The following is a 17,013-nucleotide window of genomic DNA, read 5'->3' on the forward strand; positions in this document are numbered from 1 at the left end:
ATTTGTAAGCTATTTTTTAAAATTAAATTAATTTGGCAGGGTGCCTGGGTGGCTCAGTCATTTGAGTGTCCGATTCTTGATTTTAGCCTGGGTCGTGATCTCATGGTCATGAGAGCAGGCCCCACATCAAGCTCAGTGCTTTTTTGTTGTTGTTAATCAGTGTAGAAATCAAGAGATCCTGGATTATCACCAAATCTTAGCCTGATTGTCCTAGTCGACTGAGCATTTAAAAATCCTTCTGAGAGGGGCGCCTGGGTGGTCCAGTGGTTTAAAGCCTCTGCCTTCGGCTCAGGTCCTGGGATCGAGTCCTATGCTCGGTGGGGAGCCTGCTTCCCCCCACCGCCTCTGCCCACCTCTCTGCCTACTTGTGATCTCTGTCTGTTAAATAAATAAATAAAATCTTTAAAAAAAATCCTTCTGAAATATCCTCACAGTTGAGTCATCCTACTCTTTTTTTCTTCTGGGTTATTAGTAGTTTCAAAATTAAGGCCTTATTTTATGAACTTCATATACTTCATATACCTGTTTGCTTTATTTGCTTGTTTATTTAATTTAAGTTCAGTTAGCCAACATACAGGACATCATTAGTTTCAGATGTAGAGTTCAGTTATTCATCAGTTGCATATAACACCCAGAGCCAACACATCACGTGCCCTTCGTAATGCCCACTGTCCAGTTACCCTATCCCCCACCCCTCTCCCCTCCAGCAACCCTCAGTTTGTTTCCTGTAGTTCAGAGTCTCTCGTGGTTTGTGTCTCCCTCTCTGATTTCTCATTCTGATTTTCCCTCCCTTCCCTTATGATCCTCTGTGCTATTTCTTACATTCCATGTATGAGTGAAACCATATGATAATTGTCTTTCTCTGACTTGTTTTGCTCAGTGTAATACCCTCTAGTTCCATTCACATCAGTGTAAATGGTAAGGTTTCATCCTTTCTGATGGCCAAATAATACTCCATTATATATACACCACATTTTCTTTATCCATTCCTCTGTGGATGGACATTTGGGCTCTTTTCACAGTTTGGCTATTGGGAACCCTCTTACACTGTTGGTGGGAATGCAGGCTGGTATAGCCACTCTGGAAAATAGTAGGGAGGTTCCTTAAGAAGTTAAAAATAGAGCAACCCTGGGCCTCCTGGGTGGCTCAGGTCCATTTGTGTCTGCCTTTGGCTCAGGTCATAGTCCCAGGATCCTGGGATCAAGCCCCACATCCGGCTTCCTGTTGAGCAGGGAGTCTGCTTTTCCCTCTCCCTCTGCTCCTTCCCAGGCTTGTGCTTGCTCTTCCTCTCTCTCTCTCTTTCTCTCTCTCTCTCAAATAAATAAGAGAAAGGTAAAATGGCTTCTTCATGCTTCTGTTGAGGATGGGTTTTGAAAGCCCTTTCACTGTCTCAACTAGGACTGTGTTGCTAGAGGCCATCTAGCTAATAACCTTTACCTCCCCTCAGTTCAGCTGGTATTTACTTGCTGAGGGAAAACTGTATGTTGAAACCCTAAATATGGCGTGTCGTTTTCTTAGCCCTTTTGTCGCTGCCTCGCAGAACATACATATCAAATCTGAGTGGACCTAGGTGGTCTCTGCTTAGATGGAATAGAGTTTCAATTAGGTAGGAGCTGTGAGTCATTTATTTTAAAGGTTAAATGAGCAACTTTCCTTTGGCATAACTAAAACTAGAAATTAAAAAATCCCAACAACTTTAATTTCAAAGAGAAGTAAAAATTTTTTATGCATCAGCAGCCTTTCCACTTTCATCAAGCTCATTGTTAAAGTTGTAAGTGTGTATATGCCTGTGTACTTACGCCATTATATTTTATTTTATTTATTATTTTTAAAGATTTATTTATTTAATAGATAGATTGAAAGAGCACAAGTGGGGTTAGTGAGAGGAGAAGCAGGCTCTCTGCCAAGTAGGGAGCAGGATGCAAGGGCTCAATCCCAGGACTCTGGGATCATGACCTGAACTGAAGACAAACAATCAACTGAACCACCAGGTGTGTATGTGTGTGTGTGTGTGTGTGTGTGTGTGTGTGTGTGTGTGTGTATACATATTTTAAAGAGATGCTGTGATTTTAAAAGGGTTTGTCTAGTATAACCTAAAAGCTTCAGCAGATTACTGCTCTGAACTTTCCCTTCCTGATCAAGGAGGCATAAACTTTTATCTCCCAAAGTAACGAGAAAGACAAATTGATTTTTAGGGTAGTTTCACAAATATAGAATTAGCTGATTTGTGGTATGTGTGGCTATGATTTTGCTGTGTGGCTATGATTCCCTCAAAATCAAGCTTGATGATTTGCTTTTATATAACTTGCAGAGTAAATCCTTCTGCACAAATTGAGAAAATTTCTGGGCACTCGAGATTATAAGGGATTGGGTTCTCATGAGGTTATTGTACCCAGCTTTTGCATTTCAGATAGCTGATATTTTCTGGGATAAATGATCTCCTAGAAACATCCTAAAAACGTAGCTAGGAATAATGATAAATCATACTAGATTGACTTAGAGAAATTTTTTTTGAAGTGTGTTCTTAGGTCTCTGGGGAATGTATGGAGACTTTCCTGATGAAGGCATTAGTTTGATTATTTTAAAATTCTGTTTTAGTCACCTTTGCCTTAGATCCTGTTATTTTGATCTTTGAGATTGTCAGTAACTAATTACACTTGTCACATTCTTTCTCGCTGATGGCCATGAGTAAATCACCATTTATTCCATCAAGTAGAAATTCTCATTTATAAATCAGTTTTGCCTAGACTCTTGTATTTTTTTTTTTAAACTCCCCTCCCATTTTTTCCCCCCAAGAATTAATTTATTTATTTGACAGAGAGAAAGAGAAGGAAAGAGCACAAGCAGGGTGAGGGGCAGAGGGAGAGGGAGAAGCAGGCTCTCTACTGAGCTGGGAGCCCCATGTGGGGCTTGGTCCAAGGACCCTGGGATCATGACCTGAGCTGAAGGCAGATGCTTAACCAACTGAGCCATTCAGGAGCCCCTAAAGCCATTAAAAAAAAAAAATTGTTTCATTTTTACTTTTTTAAAATTTATTTTATTTTATTTATTTTTTTGAGAGAGAAGATTAGGGAGGGAGGGGCAGAGAGAGTCCCAAGCAGACTCTTCACTGAGCATAGAGCCTGATGAAGGGCTTGATCTCAGAACTCGGAGATCACAACCTGAGCTGAACCCAAAAGTTAGACTACTTAATTTTATTGGCAGTACATGATTATTAGGGGGAAAAGTAATGGATGTGACCCTAAACAAATTTGAGAGTGATTGTATTAATTTTGCATCTGTATTTCAACTCTTAGTATTCCTGAAATCCCCTCTTGTCTCCTTTCTGCCCTCTGCTGAGTAATCTATATCCCTCAATATTCCTTCTTTTCTCCTGTAACAATCCATAGAGATGGGAGCAGAGGGACAAGTGTCATTGTTCCAGTGGTTCCAATGGGGGAGAAGAGACAAGGCGAGTAACAAATAGACGAACCAGGGCACTGAGAAAACACGAAAATACATCTCCTCACCTGGCTGTTCATATGCTGTGCTGGCTTGTGTACTGATGGCATATCTATACCAGAATGTCTTGAGGGCACCGGAAAATAGAACACTTGAGTTAAATTCCTTTATCTACTTGTATCTCTCCTTTGAGTGCTAGGTGTTTTATTTTATATTTGTTGGCCAGGCATTTTGTAAGGAAAAACTTTTAATGTACTTTACAGACTAACCTACTAATATCTTACCAAGGTATTTCCAAGCACATGGCTAATTCTACCTGGGTAACTTAGCTTTGTCTCCTTTTCTTTCAGCACCCATCAATTTTGGTTCTGGTTAAAATGTTTCCCGATGAAAATCTCAACTTCCTGACCTCTGAAGCAGTGCCCATTTATATAACTCTCTCAGAGTGACTAATATGTTCTTTTCTGTGCAATACAATTGGATTAATCTTTGCCTAGAACTTAAAAATATATGGCTGAAGTAATCTTACAAAGCATTCTTATTGGAGCTGCATAATACACATTAACTCAGATACTTCCTGGTGCATCTTAACTTTAAAATTCATTGTTTCACATTGTTTTAGTGCCAGATGCCATCTTTCATGTTTTGACATTCTTCACATCTCAGAGTTTATGAGAATCAGGTGTAACCTAATATTGCTTGCAATTCAAGGGGAAATTAATGTATTCTCAACTTTGAAGTAAAATACAGGTTTAGGGGCCTGGGTGGCTCAGTCAGTTAAGTGTCTGCCCGTGGCCCCAGTCATGAACCCTGCTTTGTGCTCCCTGCTAGCAGAGAGCCTGCTTCTCCCTCTTCTCTGTGCTCAGTCTCTCTCTCACTATCTGTCTCTCAAATAAATAAATAAAATTTAAAAAAAAAAAAAAAGGTTTAATTTTTTCAAGCAGAACCTTTTAAATGACAGTCAGGTCTTGGCTTCTCTTGGTAAAACTCCTTCAGTTCTTACCATCAGATAATGTGGAGCCTAAGCATTGTAAGGTTAGGGTTTTATTTTATTTTTTATTTTTTTAAGATTTTATGTATTAGAGAGAGAGAGAGAGAGGGAGTGAGAACACAAGAGGGGTGAGGGAAAGAGGGAGAAGCAGACTTTCCCACCGAGCAGGGAGACCAATGCAGGGCTTGATCCTGGGACTCCAGGATCATGACCTGAGTGGAAGGCAGCTGCTTAACCAACTGAGCCACCCAGGTGTCCCAAGGTTAGGTGTTTGTTTGTTTGTTTTGTTTTGTTTTTAAGATTTTATTTATTTATTTGACAGAGATCACAAGTAGGCAGAGAGGCAGGCAGAGAGAGAGGGAGAAGCAGACTCCCCAATGAGCAGAGAGCCCGATGTGGGGCCGATCCCAGGACCCCGGGTTCATGACCTGAGCCGAAGGCAGAGGCCTTAACCCACTGAGCCACCCAAGTGCCCCCCCCCCCCAAGGTTAGGTTTTTATAAACAAAGCCACATGGTTCTCTCCTATACTACCCCCATTTATTTTCCAAGTTTGGGCTTTAATTTAAAAAAAAAAAAAAAAAGTGTTGATTTGAACAGAAACAACTATTGACTATAATTAACATTTCCTTGTGAATCACTACAATGTACATTTCTTTTCTTATTTTTCAGGCTGGACGTAAAGAAAGAAGTGATGCACTCAATTCTGCAATAGATAAAATGACCAAGAAGACTAGGGACTTGCGTAGACAGGTAAACTGGAACAAATTGTTTGCTTTCCCAGGTTCTCACTTCTGTGGTTTGGGTTAAAATTCCAATAAATACTGGGCCCATATTTTTTATTGGGGTAAAGGATGGATTTTTCACAGGGAACTACCTGTCTGTGTTTGATTGCTAGTAAAGTTCTAAATGGTTAATAAAATCTTTTGGGGGCCTAGAATGATATAACCCACTGGGATGGTCTGAATAAATTAGCTCTAGCATGAAAAAGATGTACAGGTAAGAAACTCAATGTAAAATTACTTGGGTGGGACCTGTGACAGAACCCTGAAGGGTCTCGTGATACTAGGTTGCATATGGGAGAAGCAGAAATTGCAGTGGAGATCCTTGGTGGAGTTGTTTTTCTAGTACAAATATGTGGGTATAGAGATATTGGTGTTTGCTGTATTTTCCAAGCTAGTAAATACACAGGAAAGAATCTCATTTGTTAAATAGTCCCATTAACATTTCAGAATCCAGTTGACTTTTAGTATTTTAAAAATTAGGGTTGAATTTACAAAACAATGTATTAAGACTTAAAATGAAATTGTACTAATAGCAGTTTCCACACTTAGTAGAGAGACATTTTATTGATCATGTTTGATAAAAAGCAAAATTAATGATGGAATGTGTTTTAAATTGTTTTCCTTCTGGTAAAGTCCTTTCAGAAATGGTTATAAAGATAACATTTTAGGTTTAAGGTTCACAGTGTGCTAACCCTCTTCAGATAAATCAGAAGGTACTTAGTCACTTAGTCCTGGGTTTTCATTTTTAGTTAGGCAGTTAGGCTAATAACATATATTCCAAGGCTGTGTTTCAATTCAGCCCGGAGCTGCTTTGTATTATTCCTTTAAGATACAAGCTTTAGTTTTTAATACCCAAGAAAAAAAGGATATTATCTTGAATTCTGAAATTTTGTTGCTGAAATGCTATAACTGCAGCATAACCATTATCCTCAGGATCGTGTTTCCTGTGTTGCAGATCATGTAGCTGCACAGCTTACATGAGGGATCCTCGTATCAGTGTGGCCCAGCTATCATGAGCTAACATTAACATTTGGAAGTACAAGAGAAAAAAAGCAGTCTAGTTTCTTGGTAGAAATAAAATCAAATTTTACAATTTATTTATTAGCTCCGCAAAGCTGTCATGGACCATGTTTCAGATTCATTCCTGGAAACCAATGTTCCACTTTTAGTATTGATTGAAGCTGCAAAGAATGGAAATGAGAAAGAAGTTAAGGAATATGCCCAAGTTTTCCGTGAACATGCCAACAAATTAATTGAGGTAAGTGTGTTAGCAGTTTCATTAATTGTAGGTAACTTGGTGGAATATGGTGATTCTTTAATCACAGTATGTATAAGATGAAAGTCTTTTAGCATTACTTTACATCTGTGCCAAACTGTCATTTTGGTCAGTTTACATTAATTATGTGTATGCTTAAATATAGGTAGTCTCTGTCCTAGAAACTTAACATCTCCACTTAATGTTTGTTTGTTTGTTTGTTTGTTTTTAAAAAGATTTTATTTATTTATTTGACAGAGAGAGAGTGAGAGAGGAAATACAAGTAGGGGGAGTCCTCGATACCAGGACCCTGGGATCATGACCTGTGCCAAAGGCAGCTGCTTAATGACTGAGCCACCCAGGCGCCCCAATATCTACACTTAATGTTAATGCAAATAAAAATAGATTGTCATATATCTGAAATTAAAGATACTATAGAAGGGAGTAGTGTCTAGAATTAGGAGAGATTGCTTGGCTGCATCCTGGCAAATTACTTAACCTTTCTAAATTGCCATTTCTTTTCTATAAAATGAGGATACTAATGATACCTGTTGGAGGAGGAATATTTTGAGATCTGAAAGAAATGATCTGTGTCAGCTACTTAATTTTTTGCTTTAGACGTAGACTCAGTCCATTCATCATGTTTTAAAATTGAAGAAACATGCTGTTAATTAGTTAAGTTTGTACAATAGAAATCTTCATGTAAAGTGATTGTTTTGTAAGGCGACAAGAAAAAAAGGGAAGTGAATTGGTATTTAATTTCCAGGTAAGTTATGCTTGCTACTACCATTTGTTTATTATATTGGAAAGTATAGTATGTTTAACTATTATTTTATTTTTAAAAATTGACACATAGAAGGCAGATACTCAAGTTATTTGATTTTGTAACCTAAATATAAAACATCTAACATATGGAAAAGATATTCCATAGACCATTTGGGAAGTTGGTCATTATGTAAGAATAGAAAATGGACCTTTTATGTAAAATGTGTGTCTTGTACATTTGAATTTATAATGACATTAGGTCAGGTTAATGCCATAAAAATATTCCAAGGAAAACATCAGTAATCACATTAAATGCATTACTAATTTTACACTAGGTTTTCTTTGACCATTAAATGTATTTTGACCTGAATTGATTATGTATAAAATACATAGGTCAGTCTTTAATTTTCTTTCTTTCTTTCTTTCTTCCTTCCTTCCTTCCTTCCTTCCTTTCTTTCTTTCTTTCTTTCTTTTTTAAAAAATTCTAGTTAGTTAACACATAGTCCAGTATTTGTTTCAGGAGTAGAATTCAGGGATTCTTTAGTTACATACAACATGCTTTGCTCATCATAACAAGTACCCTCTTGAATACTAATCACCCATCTAGCCCATCCCCTCCCTCCCTTCCTCCCTCTACCAACCCTCAGTTTGTTTTTGGTCTTACTTAGGAGTCTCTTGGTTTCTTCCCCACCCCCACCCCCCAGTCCCCTAATATGTTAATCTGTTTTGTTTCCTAAATTCCACATATGAGTGAAATCATCTGGTATTTGTCATTATCTGACTGACTGACTTCATTTAGCATAATACACTGTCGCTCCATCCATGTTGCAGTTGGTAAGATTTCATTCTGTCACATCTTTGTCCCTTTCTCAGTCGATGGATATTTGGGTTCTTTCCATACTTTGGCTATTGTTGATATGCTGCTGTAAACATCAGGGTGCATGTACTCCTGTGTTTTTGTGTCCTTTGGCTGAATAATACCTGGTAGTGCAGTTGCTGGGTCATAGGGCAGTCCTGTTTTTAACTTTGGGGGAAGCTCCATACTGTTTTCCTGAGTAGCTGCATCAGTTTGCCTTCCCACCGAAAGTTCAAGAGGGTTCCCCTTTTTGCATCTTCACCAGCGCCTGTTTCTTAGGTTGTTAATTTTAGCCATTCTGACAGGTGTGAGGTGGTATATCTCATCATGGTTTTTTTTTTTTTTTTTTTAAAGATTTTATTTATTTAGTCAGAGAGAGAGAGCAAGAGTGAGCACAGGCAGACAGAGTGGCAGGCAGAGTCAGAGGGAGAAGCAGGCTCCCCGCGGAGCAAGGAGCCCGATGTGGGACTCAATCCCAGGACACTGGGATCATGACCTGAGCTGAAGGCAGCTGCTTAACCAACTGAGCCACCCAGGCGTCCCTCATCATGGTTTTGATTCATATTTCCCTAATGATGAGTGACGTTGAGCATCTTTTCATGTGTCTGTTAGCCATCTGGATGTCTTCTTACTATTTTTTTTAAAGATTTTATTTATTTTGGGGCACCTGGGTGGCTTACTGGGTTAAAGCCTCTGCCTTCCAGCTCAGGTCATGATCTCAGGGTCCTGGGATCGAGCCCCACATCCGCCTCTCTGCTCAGCAGGGAGCCTTCTTCCTCCTCTCTCTCTGCCTGCCTCTCTGCCTATTTGTGATCTCTGTCAAATAAATAAATAAATAAATAAAATCTTTTTTTTAAAAAAAGATTTTATTTATTTGAGAGAACGCATTCTGGCTGGTGTGTGTGCAAGAGTGGGGGGAGGGGCAGAGGGAGAAGCAGGACTCCTTACTGAGCAGGGAGCATCATGCCATGCAGGGCTGCATCTGGGAACCCTGGAATCATGACCTCTGAGCCAAAGGCATCCACTTAACCGATCAAGCCACCCAGGTGTCCTTTCTTTTTATTATTTTTAAAGCTTTTTTTTTTTTTTTAATAATTTATTTGCTAGAGAGTGGGAGAGTGGTAGAGGAAGAGGGAGAAGCACATTGCCTGCTGAGCGTGGACCTCTCTGTGGGCCCAATCCCAGGACCCCAGATCATGACCTGAGCTGAAGTCAGATGTTTAGCTGACTAACCCACCCAGGCGCCAAAGCTATATCTGGATGTCTACTTTAGAAAAGTGTCTGTTCATGTCTTCTCCCCATTTCTTAACTGGATTATTCATTTTTGGGTGTTGAGTTTGATAAGCTCCTTACAGATCTTGGATACTAAGCCTTTATCAGATAAGTCATTTGCAGATATCTTCTCCCATTTGTAGGCTACGTCTTAGTTTTGTTCATTGGTTTCCTTTGGTGTCCAGAAGTTTCTTATTTTGATAAAATACCAGTAGTTCATTTTTGCTTTTGTTTCCTTTGCCTCTGGCGACGTGTCTAGTAAAAACTTGGCTGCAGCCAAGGTCAAAGAGTTTGCTCCCTGTGTTCTCTAGGATTTTGATGGTTTCCTGTCTCATATTTAGGTCTTCATCCATTCTGAATTTATTTTTGTGTCTGGTGTAAGAAAGTGGTCCCCTTTTTGCCAACACCATTTGTTAAAGAGAATGTCCTTTTTACCATTGGATAGTCTATCCTGCTTTGTCAAAGATTAGTTGACCATATACCTGTGGGTCATAGGTCAGTCTTATATTCAAGTTAATGATTCATTTGGAATTAAAATCAGAAGAGTATCATTTTGTGTCTCCATTAAGCATAGTCTTGTTCGCCATACTCACATGGTAGCATGAGGTCTAACCTCCAAACCCTCCTTTAGGAAGCCAAACTCCTGTAAGTAGCCTACATATTAGAAAGTATGCCTGTAATGCAGAAAGCAAGGACACTGTCTGGCCTAGGCCTAGGGTAACTGGTAGTGGCACAGGAAAGGGCTCATTGTAGTCCCTGAATCTCAGAGGGCAAGCCCTTGTCTCTAGTGCTGGAGGGCTTTTTATTTGGACCTGCTCTGTCAGACTCGTCCAACACAACTGACACTTGCTATGCAACCAGGCATGTGCGGATATGGTGCATTTTCCACCATATCTGGTGAATATGGTGTTTCTTGATAAGAGAATTGAAGTGTAGAGAGGTTAAGTTTCTTGGTAAGGGAATTGAGGCGTAGAGAGGGTTAAGTAACTTGCTTAAGGTCCTCCAGCAGTGAGGGCTGTGCCTTTTGAGCTTGCTAGCACAGTGGACAGTGGAAACATTATGTGGACCTGGTGGCTCTGTAGACCTTGCTTCAGGAGCATGTTTATGCTTCTACTTTTTATTTCATTCTGAACTTCACTAACCAAAGGCTCCTTTGAGTTTGGAGTTTGGTGTTCTCTATCACAACTCACTTCTGACCCCTATCTCACCCCTTTCACCCCACCATACTTATAAATGACATCCTTTTTATTGCTCAAGGCATAACTAAAGACTTCGTAGTATGACTCTGCAAACAGTTGAATTGCATTTATGGTAATAGAGATACTAGGGTATATAATTGCACATGTGCTTGAAAAGGAAATGAATATTTAAAGTGTTGTAAAGCCTAAAATTCTTGACTCAAGGCAGAACTTGATTCTTCAGTGACAAGGCTTCTCTAACCTGCACTTTTACATTATGATGAGCGCTGAACTAGTGAGGGCCTTGTTTTTTTTTTTTTTTTTTTTTTTTTTTTTTTTTTTTTTTTTTTAATTTTATTTATTTATTTGACAGATAGAAATCACAAGTAGGCAGAGAGGCAGGCAGAGAGAGAGAGAGGAGGAAGCAGGCTCTCCGCGGAGCAGACAGCCCGATGCGGGGCTCGATCCCAGGACACTGGGATCATGACCTCAGCCGAAGGCAGAAGTTTTAACCCATTGAGCCACCCAGGTGCCCCGAGGGCCTTGTTTTAAACAAAGGTGAAATACTTCATTTTGATTGTTGCTCTGAATCTCTTTACTTCTTTTAGTTGCATTAGTTCCCTTTTAAATTGGAGTAAATGTCAGCTGACTTTGGTTTTTGTGGCCTTTTGTAGTTTTTCCTGAGCGTTTAGGGAAAGTAAGAGTATGTGGGAAAGTTGAGTAGGGCTAGTGATATTAGCTGGAAAGGTGGGACTCAGATTCTGCAGTCCCTGAGAATTCTGCCAGATCGGCTTGACTTTTTAAAATACTGCAGTAAAAAATAAGTAAGATAAAATAAAATGAAATACTGAAGTAAAATTCTGTGCTAACCATCTGCAGTTAGCATAGACCCCCCCCCAGGTAAAAGGGCATGATCCCCAACAAGATTGCTCTCACTGTAGGTGCAAGCTGCCACAAGCTCTTCTCACCCCAGTGACTTTAGATTTAGGAGTTCCCTGATCGTTCCTCACGTGACTGCTGCGTTTCAAATGCCAGCTACAAGTTTGGAGGGTCCCCAGGCTGCTCACACTTCTGACCAACTGGCTACAAATTTGGGGGCTTCCCTTGGCCTCCTTGAGGTCTGATAATGTGCTAGAACAACACCTAGAACTCAGGGCCCACCAGGAGTTACCTCATTAGCATAAACTCTCAGGGTCATGTTGAATAACAAAGACATTCTTGTTATTAACTGAACTTAATGGAAGTTTCCTTTCAGGAAACTGAGACAAAGACTGGACATTCTTTATTATACAACACCTCCCCATCTTGAAGGAATGTGGGATACCTTGTTTTCAGGTAGATGGCCCTGCTGCCATAAAGCCACATAGAATAGAAGAGGTAAGACAAGGCTGGTGTTTGTTTTCTGTAGCTTTACTGCATCCTGTGTAGCCATTTACCCAGTGACTTACCATTTTACTTACCTGGTTCTTGCATTGTTCTTTTCCCTGGAGGTTCTCCCCTTTGGGAACTAGGTTTTCTGTTCTTCAGGAATTGGGTCCATCTCTTCACAGTGAGTGGGTTTTCTTTTCATAGAAACATAGATTCTCATTCTGGTTTGTAAATCCCCCTTCTTTGTAACATACATGCATTGTTATTTATATTTTCGTGGATTGCTTCTGTAGGGGGACTTTGCTAGGTTCTCTGGTTATCAGTAAAGGGGAGCAGCAATCTCCTTTTCTGGAGCTGCTGCTCTTTTTCTCTTTTTGTTTTACTGCTGTGCACATGTAAATTGAGAGGAGCTGTCAGTGTAAACACAAACCCAATTTCAAAGATGTGGTATGGGAAAAGAATGTACAACATCTCATTAGCTTTTTATATTGATTACATGTTAAAATGTAATAACTTGGGATTAAAAACAGCAAATTAGGGGCATCTGGGTGGCTCAGTCAGCTAAGTGTCTGCCTTTGGCTCAGATTGTGATCCCAGGGTCCTGGGGTCAAGTCCCAGTCAGGCTCCATGATCTCTCTTTCTCTCAAATAAATAGATAAAATATTTTTAAAAAAGAAAGAGGAGTGCCTGGGTGGCTCAGTGGGTTAAAGCCTCTGCCTTTGGTTCAGGTCATGGTCCCAGGGTCCTGGGATCCAGCCCCGCATCAGGTTCTCTCCTTAGCAGGGAGTCTGCTTCCTCCTCTCTCTGCCTACCTCTCTGCCTACTTGTGATTTCTGTCTGACAAATAAATAAATAAAATCTTTAAAAAAAAGAGAGAGAGAGAGCGAGGGAAGGGAGGAAGGAAAAAAAATCTAGCAAATTACTTTTGCTTATTTCATCGTTTTTAGTGGCTACTCAAAATTTTTTAAATTCCAAGAACCTTATAGCTTGCCCCTAGAAATCATTCTCTTGATTGAACAATTCTTAGTATATAGTTGGCAGTTCAGCCTGTTTAGAATCCCCTTATTTTTATCTTGCTCTCTAAATTATTTGGATAAAACATGTCTACATTATTTCCTTACATCCTTTTCGGTAATTTCTGTGATCACTCTATTAATACTGGGATACCTATAGGAATCATAGTTTATATTCTTGTAAGCAGCTGGGAGATTCTGTTAATGTGTTAATTTTTCTGTTAAAATCTGTTAATTTATCTGTTAAAATCTGTTAATTTTCCCTCCCAATTTTCCCCATAAATATTTGGGTGCTGTTGTATATATCAGATATCCATTTTGTGGGCTTAGATGCACTCCTCTCACATTAGATCCCTAAATTGGGTAGTCTGATTGTGGGTGTTAGAGGATGTGCTCTTCAGCACTGCAGGGAAGCCAGGCTTCTTCCCAGAACCATTTGGGGATGCTGTGAAATTGTTGTAGTAGGGATCCAGACCCAATGTAAAACTCTCATGAGTTAAGAGTTTATCTGGGGTCACTCTGTGGCAATAGTACTCATTTGCTCATGCATTCATATCCCAATACTAGAGATGCTACAGGAGTTTCTGAAAGCATCCCTATGGAAGAGGTACCTGAGGAGGGAAAAAAATGCCAGTTTAGGTAGGTGTGGTTTAGGGATACTGCCATTTAAAAATGCAGCTTTTAAAAATATTATAAAAAAATATGAGTTCATTTTAGATAATTTGGAAAATAAAAGCACAAAGAAAAAGGAGTAACATTTTGGAGTAGATTTACACTTAATTTATGTGTGGGTTGACTTTTTAAAAAAATATACAAAATGGATACACTGATTTATTTTTTGAGGTAAATGATATCGTAATTTGTTATGATGTAATGTGTTTTCCTCCTGCTTGCGATATCAGAGCCATTTTATTGTGTTATGAAGTAATCATCTGTAGTATTTCTGTTGATTGCATACTGGTCCATTTATTTAACTTATCCCCTACCGCTGGATATTAGGTTATTTAGATTGTTTTAGTCTTTCATTATGACATACAATGTTTTCATAAACAGCCTTGTTTTTTGTTTTCCATTTTTCTGGGTGGTTTTTATTCCACCCAGTTTTTTAAGCCAAAATTAATAGGAGTCATTTTTAATTTTTCTTCTTCACCTCATGTTCCCTATTTAATCTATAAGTTCTCATATCATTGTCTTTCTTTATTCCATGGTCATTTCCCTAGTCTGAGCATCCTGTCTCACTGGACTTCTGCCACTGCCTCCCTGCTGGTTTTTGTGCTTGCACTCTTGTCCCTCTCTAGTCTCTTTTTGTAGAGCAGCCAACATGACCCCTTTAAATCAGATCACATCATTTCTTTGCTTCAGGACCCATTCATCTGTGGCTTTCTAGGCATACTTGAGATAAAATCCTAAACCGTTTATTCTTTTGCTGCTGCTGCTGCTTCTTTAAGATTTATTTATTTACAGAGAGAGAGTGTGCGTGTGTGCACACGAGTGGGAGCAGGGTTTTTCTCTTTCTCTTTGTGGTCTGTTGCACCCACCCCTTTTAAAAAAATCTTCTGCATGAACACCTGGGTGGTGTTACTGTACTGTAGCTGCTCCTTGGCATTAGATGCACTCTGCTCACATGTGATTACTAAACTGGGTATTAGAAAATACGCTTTTCAGCACTGAAGTGAACCCAGACATGTCAGCACTCCCTCGGCCCTCTGCCTGGAATGTTCTGTCCACTTATCCTCTCACCCTGTCTTTTGTTCACATATTTCCTCTGCATAGAGGCTCTCATGGATTCCTCATCCCCTCCATTCCAACTTCCACCATTTTTTTAACCCAGTTGCCTATTTTTTAGCCTCTGTAACATTTTTCACTCTTTGAAATTATTAGGTCTGTTTCGTTTTCTTATTTCTCTGTTCCCCACCTCACACTCTAATAGAATGTAAGTTTCTTGAGAACATGGGCCTAGAACAGTGCCTGAAACTTAGTAGTACTCACTAACTACTACATAAGTGAATACTAGTTCTCAGGTAATAAACAGTAAAGTTGCTCAACCTTCAGATCCCTGGACCACCGTCCCCCAGGATTCTTATTCCCTGGTCTCAGTACTAGACCTTGAGAAATTCAGAGCTGTATATTATGACTCAACATCATGGATATTGAGCCTGAGTATTTGTAATGTTTATACAAAAGAGCATCACAATGCATCATTCTTTATAATGTGTACATGAAGGGATGAATTGTAAGATTTGGGGGGATATGAAGATAAACGGGAAAATTTGGAAACTTTCAAAGATGAGGTGACTTGATTTGAAAAATATTTTTGTTAGCTAGAAAGCCACAGTTGAATGGGTCCTGAAACATTTGAAAAACCTATAGCAGGGGGTTCCTAGGGGGCTCAGTTGGTTGGACATTTGTTTTCAGCTCAGGTCTTGATCCTAGCATCCTGGGATTGAGCCCCACATTGGACTCTCTCTTCAGTGGGGAGTCTGCTTCTCCCTCTCCCACTGCCAGCTGCTCAACCTGCTTGTGCGGGCTCTTCTCTCTTTCTCTCTCTCTCTCTCTCTCTCTCTCTCAAATAAATAAATAAAATCTCAAAACAATAAAAATGTTAAAAAAAAAAAGAAACCCAAAGCAAACTTTCTGCAGTTGAGGGAGAAAAAAAATTGTGATTGATTCTTATGACAGATATAGTGTTCTGATATGTCCCAGTCATTGTTCTAGGCATTAGGGAGGTAGTAAAGAATGGAACAAAAATCCTCACCCCCATAAGAGTTATGTTCTACTAGAGAGCAAGAAAGACAATCAAAATAATTTATATAGTCTGTTTATTTTGTATAATGTGATACAAATGATGCTGAGATGATATGTGAAAAAAGTTATCCATTTTATCAGCATTTTAAATGGAAGCTGAGCTAAAACTGTTTAAGTAGCGTTTAAATACATGACCAAAATAAAATTGGAGCAGATGTGTTGGCACTTGCTAACTTGGTTTTTGGAAGTCTTATTTATTGCTTTAATAGAAACATTTTCTTTCCAGACCAAGTAAAATAGTATAAAAAGGTTATGCTTTAATTTGGGGTGTCATGTAAAGTTGCTTCAAATATATAAATAGTTTCTGAGTGGTATTAGGGATAACACACACTTAAAAATGGAAAGCTTTTGTGGTGCCTTCTTTGGATATCACATTATGGAAATACAAGATTGGTTTAAAGAATAGAAACCATATACTGACTCTTAAGGTTTTTCCAGTCTCTCTGTGTGCACACAGTCAATGTCCGGAAGGATGTTTAGGACTGGCTGCCAATTGGATACTCACTCAGTTATACTCTGTTTTATTTGAAAAAGCAAATAATGGAGTGTTTCCGGTGAAGTTGTTCTTGACTTCTTTTCTCCGGTTTTGGCTAGGACCTCTGCCTATCTCATATCACATTTGTCAGTGAAATCCATTACCACAAGGTATTGAAGTCCCTTTTTTTAATGCAAAAGGTGCATAGAGGTGTGTTCCCAAGGTCACTGAGTTAGGGACCAAGAGCTGAGGGTGGTGAGCTGGATGTTGCTTCTTTTCACCATATTCTGCTCTACCTCATAGCACTGAGGGCTTTTCTTTCATCTTGTTATGAGAGGGCAAGGCTATGCTTCTGGGTGATGATAACACCTTTTATACTTGACTCTTTCTCCCATATCAGGTTAATGATTTCCATATGTTTCTCTTCAATTTAAAATGTATTGAGGTAAAAAAAAATTATTTTGTAACCTTTTTGTCAATAAGGCAACACCCATGTGTCCTTTTTTAATTGCTTCATTCTTTGCCTAGCTCCTTTGGCTGTGAGCAGCCTAATAACTAAGGAGCAATGTTTTCCCTTTTAATTTTGCTTTCTTCTGAGTTCTTTTTCAATTTCATAAATTAAGAGTGAAATTGGGAAGGTGCCATTCATGAAATCTTACCTATAAAAAACTATGTATCACTTAGTATCCCTTTCCCCCAACTGTAGACATTGCATTAAAATGGGTCTCTTAATATAATGAACTTGCTTCAGTGAGATACATCTTGTTCATTGTTTTGTGTATTAACCAAAAAGTAGGGTCCCTGGGTGTCT

The 17,013-nt window shown here is 39.1% G+C and overlaps 1 protein-coding gene across 2 annotated transcripts in view; it reads left to right on the forward strand.

The window, feature by feature from the left end:
- Positions 1-17,013, forward strand: part of CTNNA1 (catenin alpha 1) — a 182,993-nt gene that overhangs the window by 124,275 nt on the left and 41,705 nt on the right. For both annotated transcript variants that reach the window (XM_059174693.1, XM_059174694.1), the window contains exons 8-9: positions 5,103-5,183; positions 6,321-6,473. In XM_059174693.1, coding sequence (XP_059030676.1) covers positions 5,103-5,183; positions 6,321-6,473 — 234 coding nt within the window. The remainder of the gene's footprint in view (positions 1-5,102; positions 5,184-6,320; positions 6,474-17,013) is intronic.

Source organism: Mustela lutreola, chromosome 5, assembly GCF_030435805.1.
Source record: "Mustela lutreola isolate mMusLut2 chromosome 5, mMusLut2.pri, whole genome shotgun sequence".
Classification (NCBI taxonomy): domain Eukaryota; kingdom Metazoa; phylum Chordata; class Mammalia; order Carnivora; family Mustelidae; genus Mustela; species Mustela lutreola.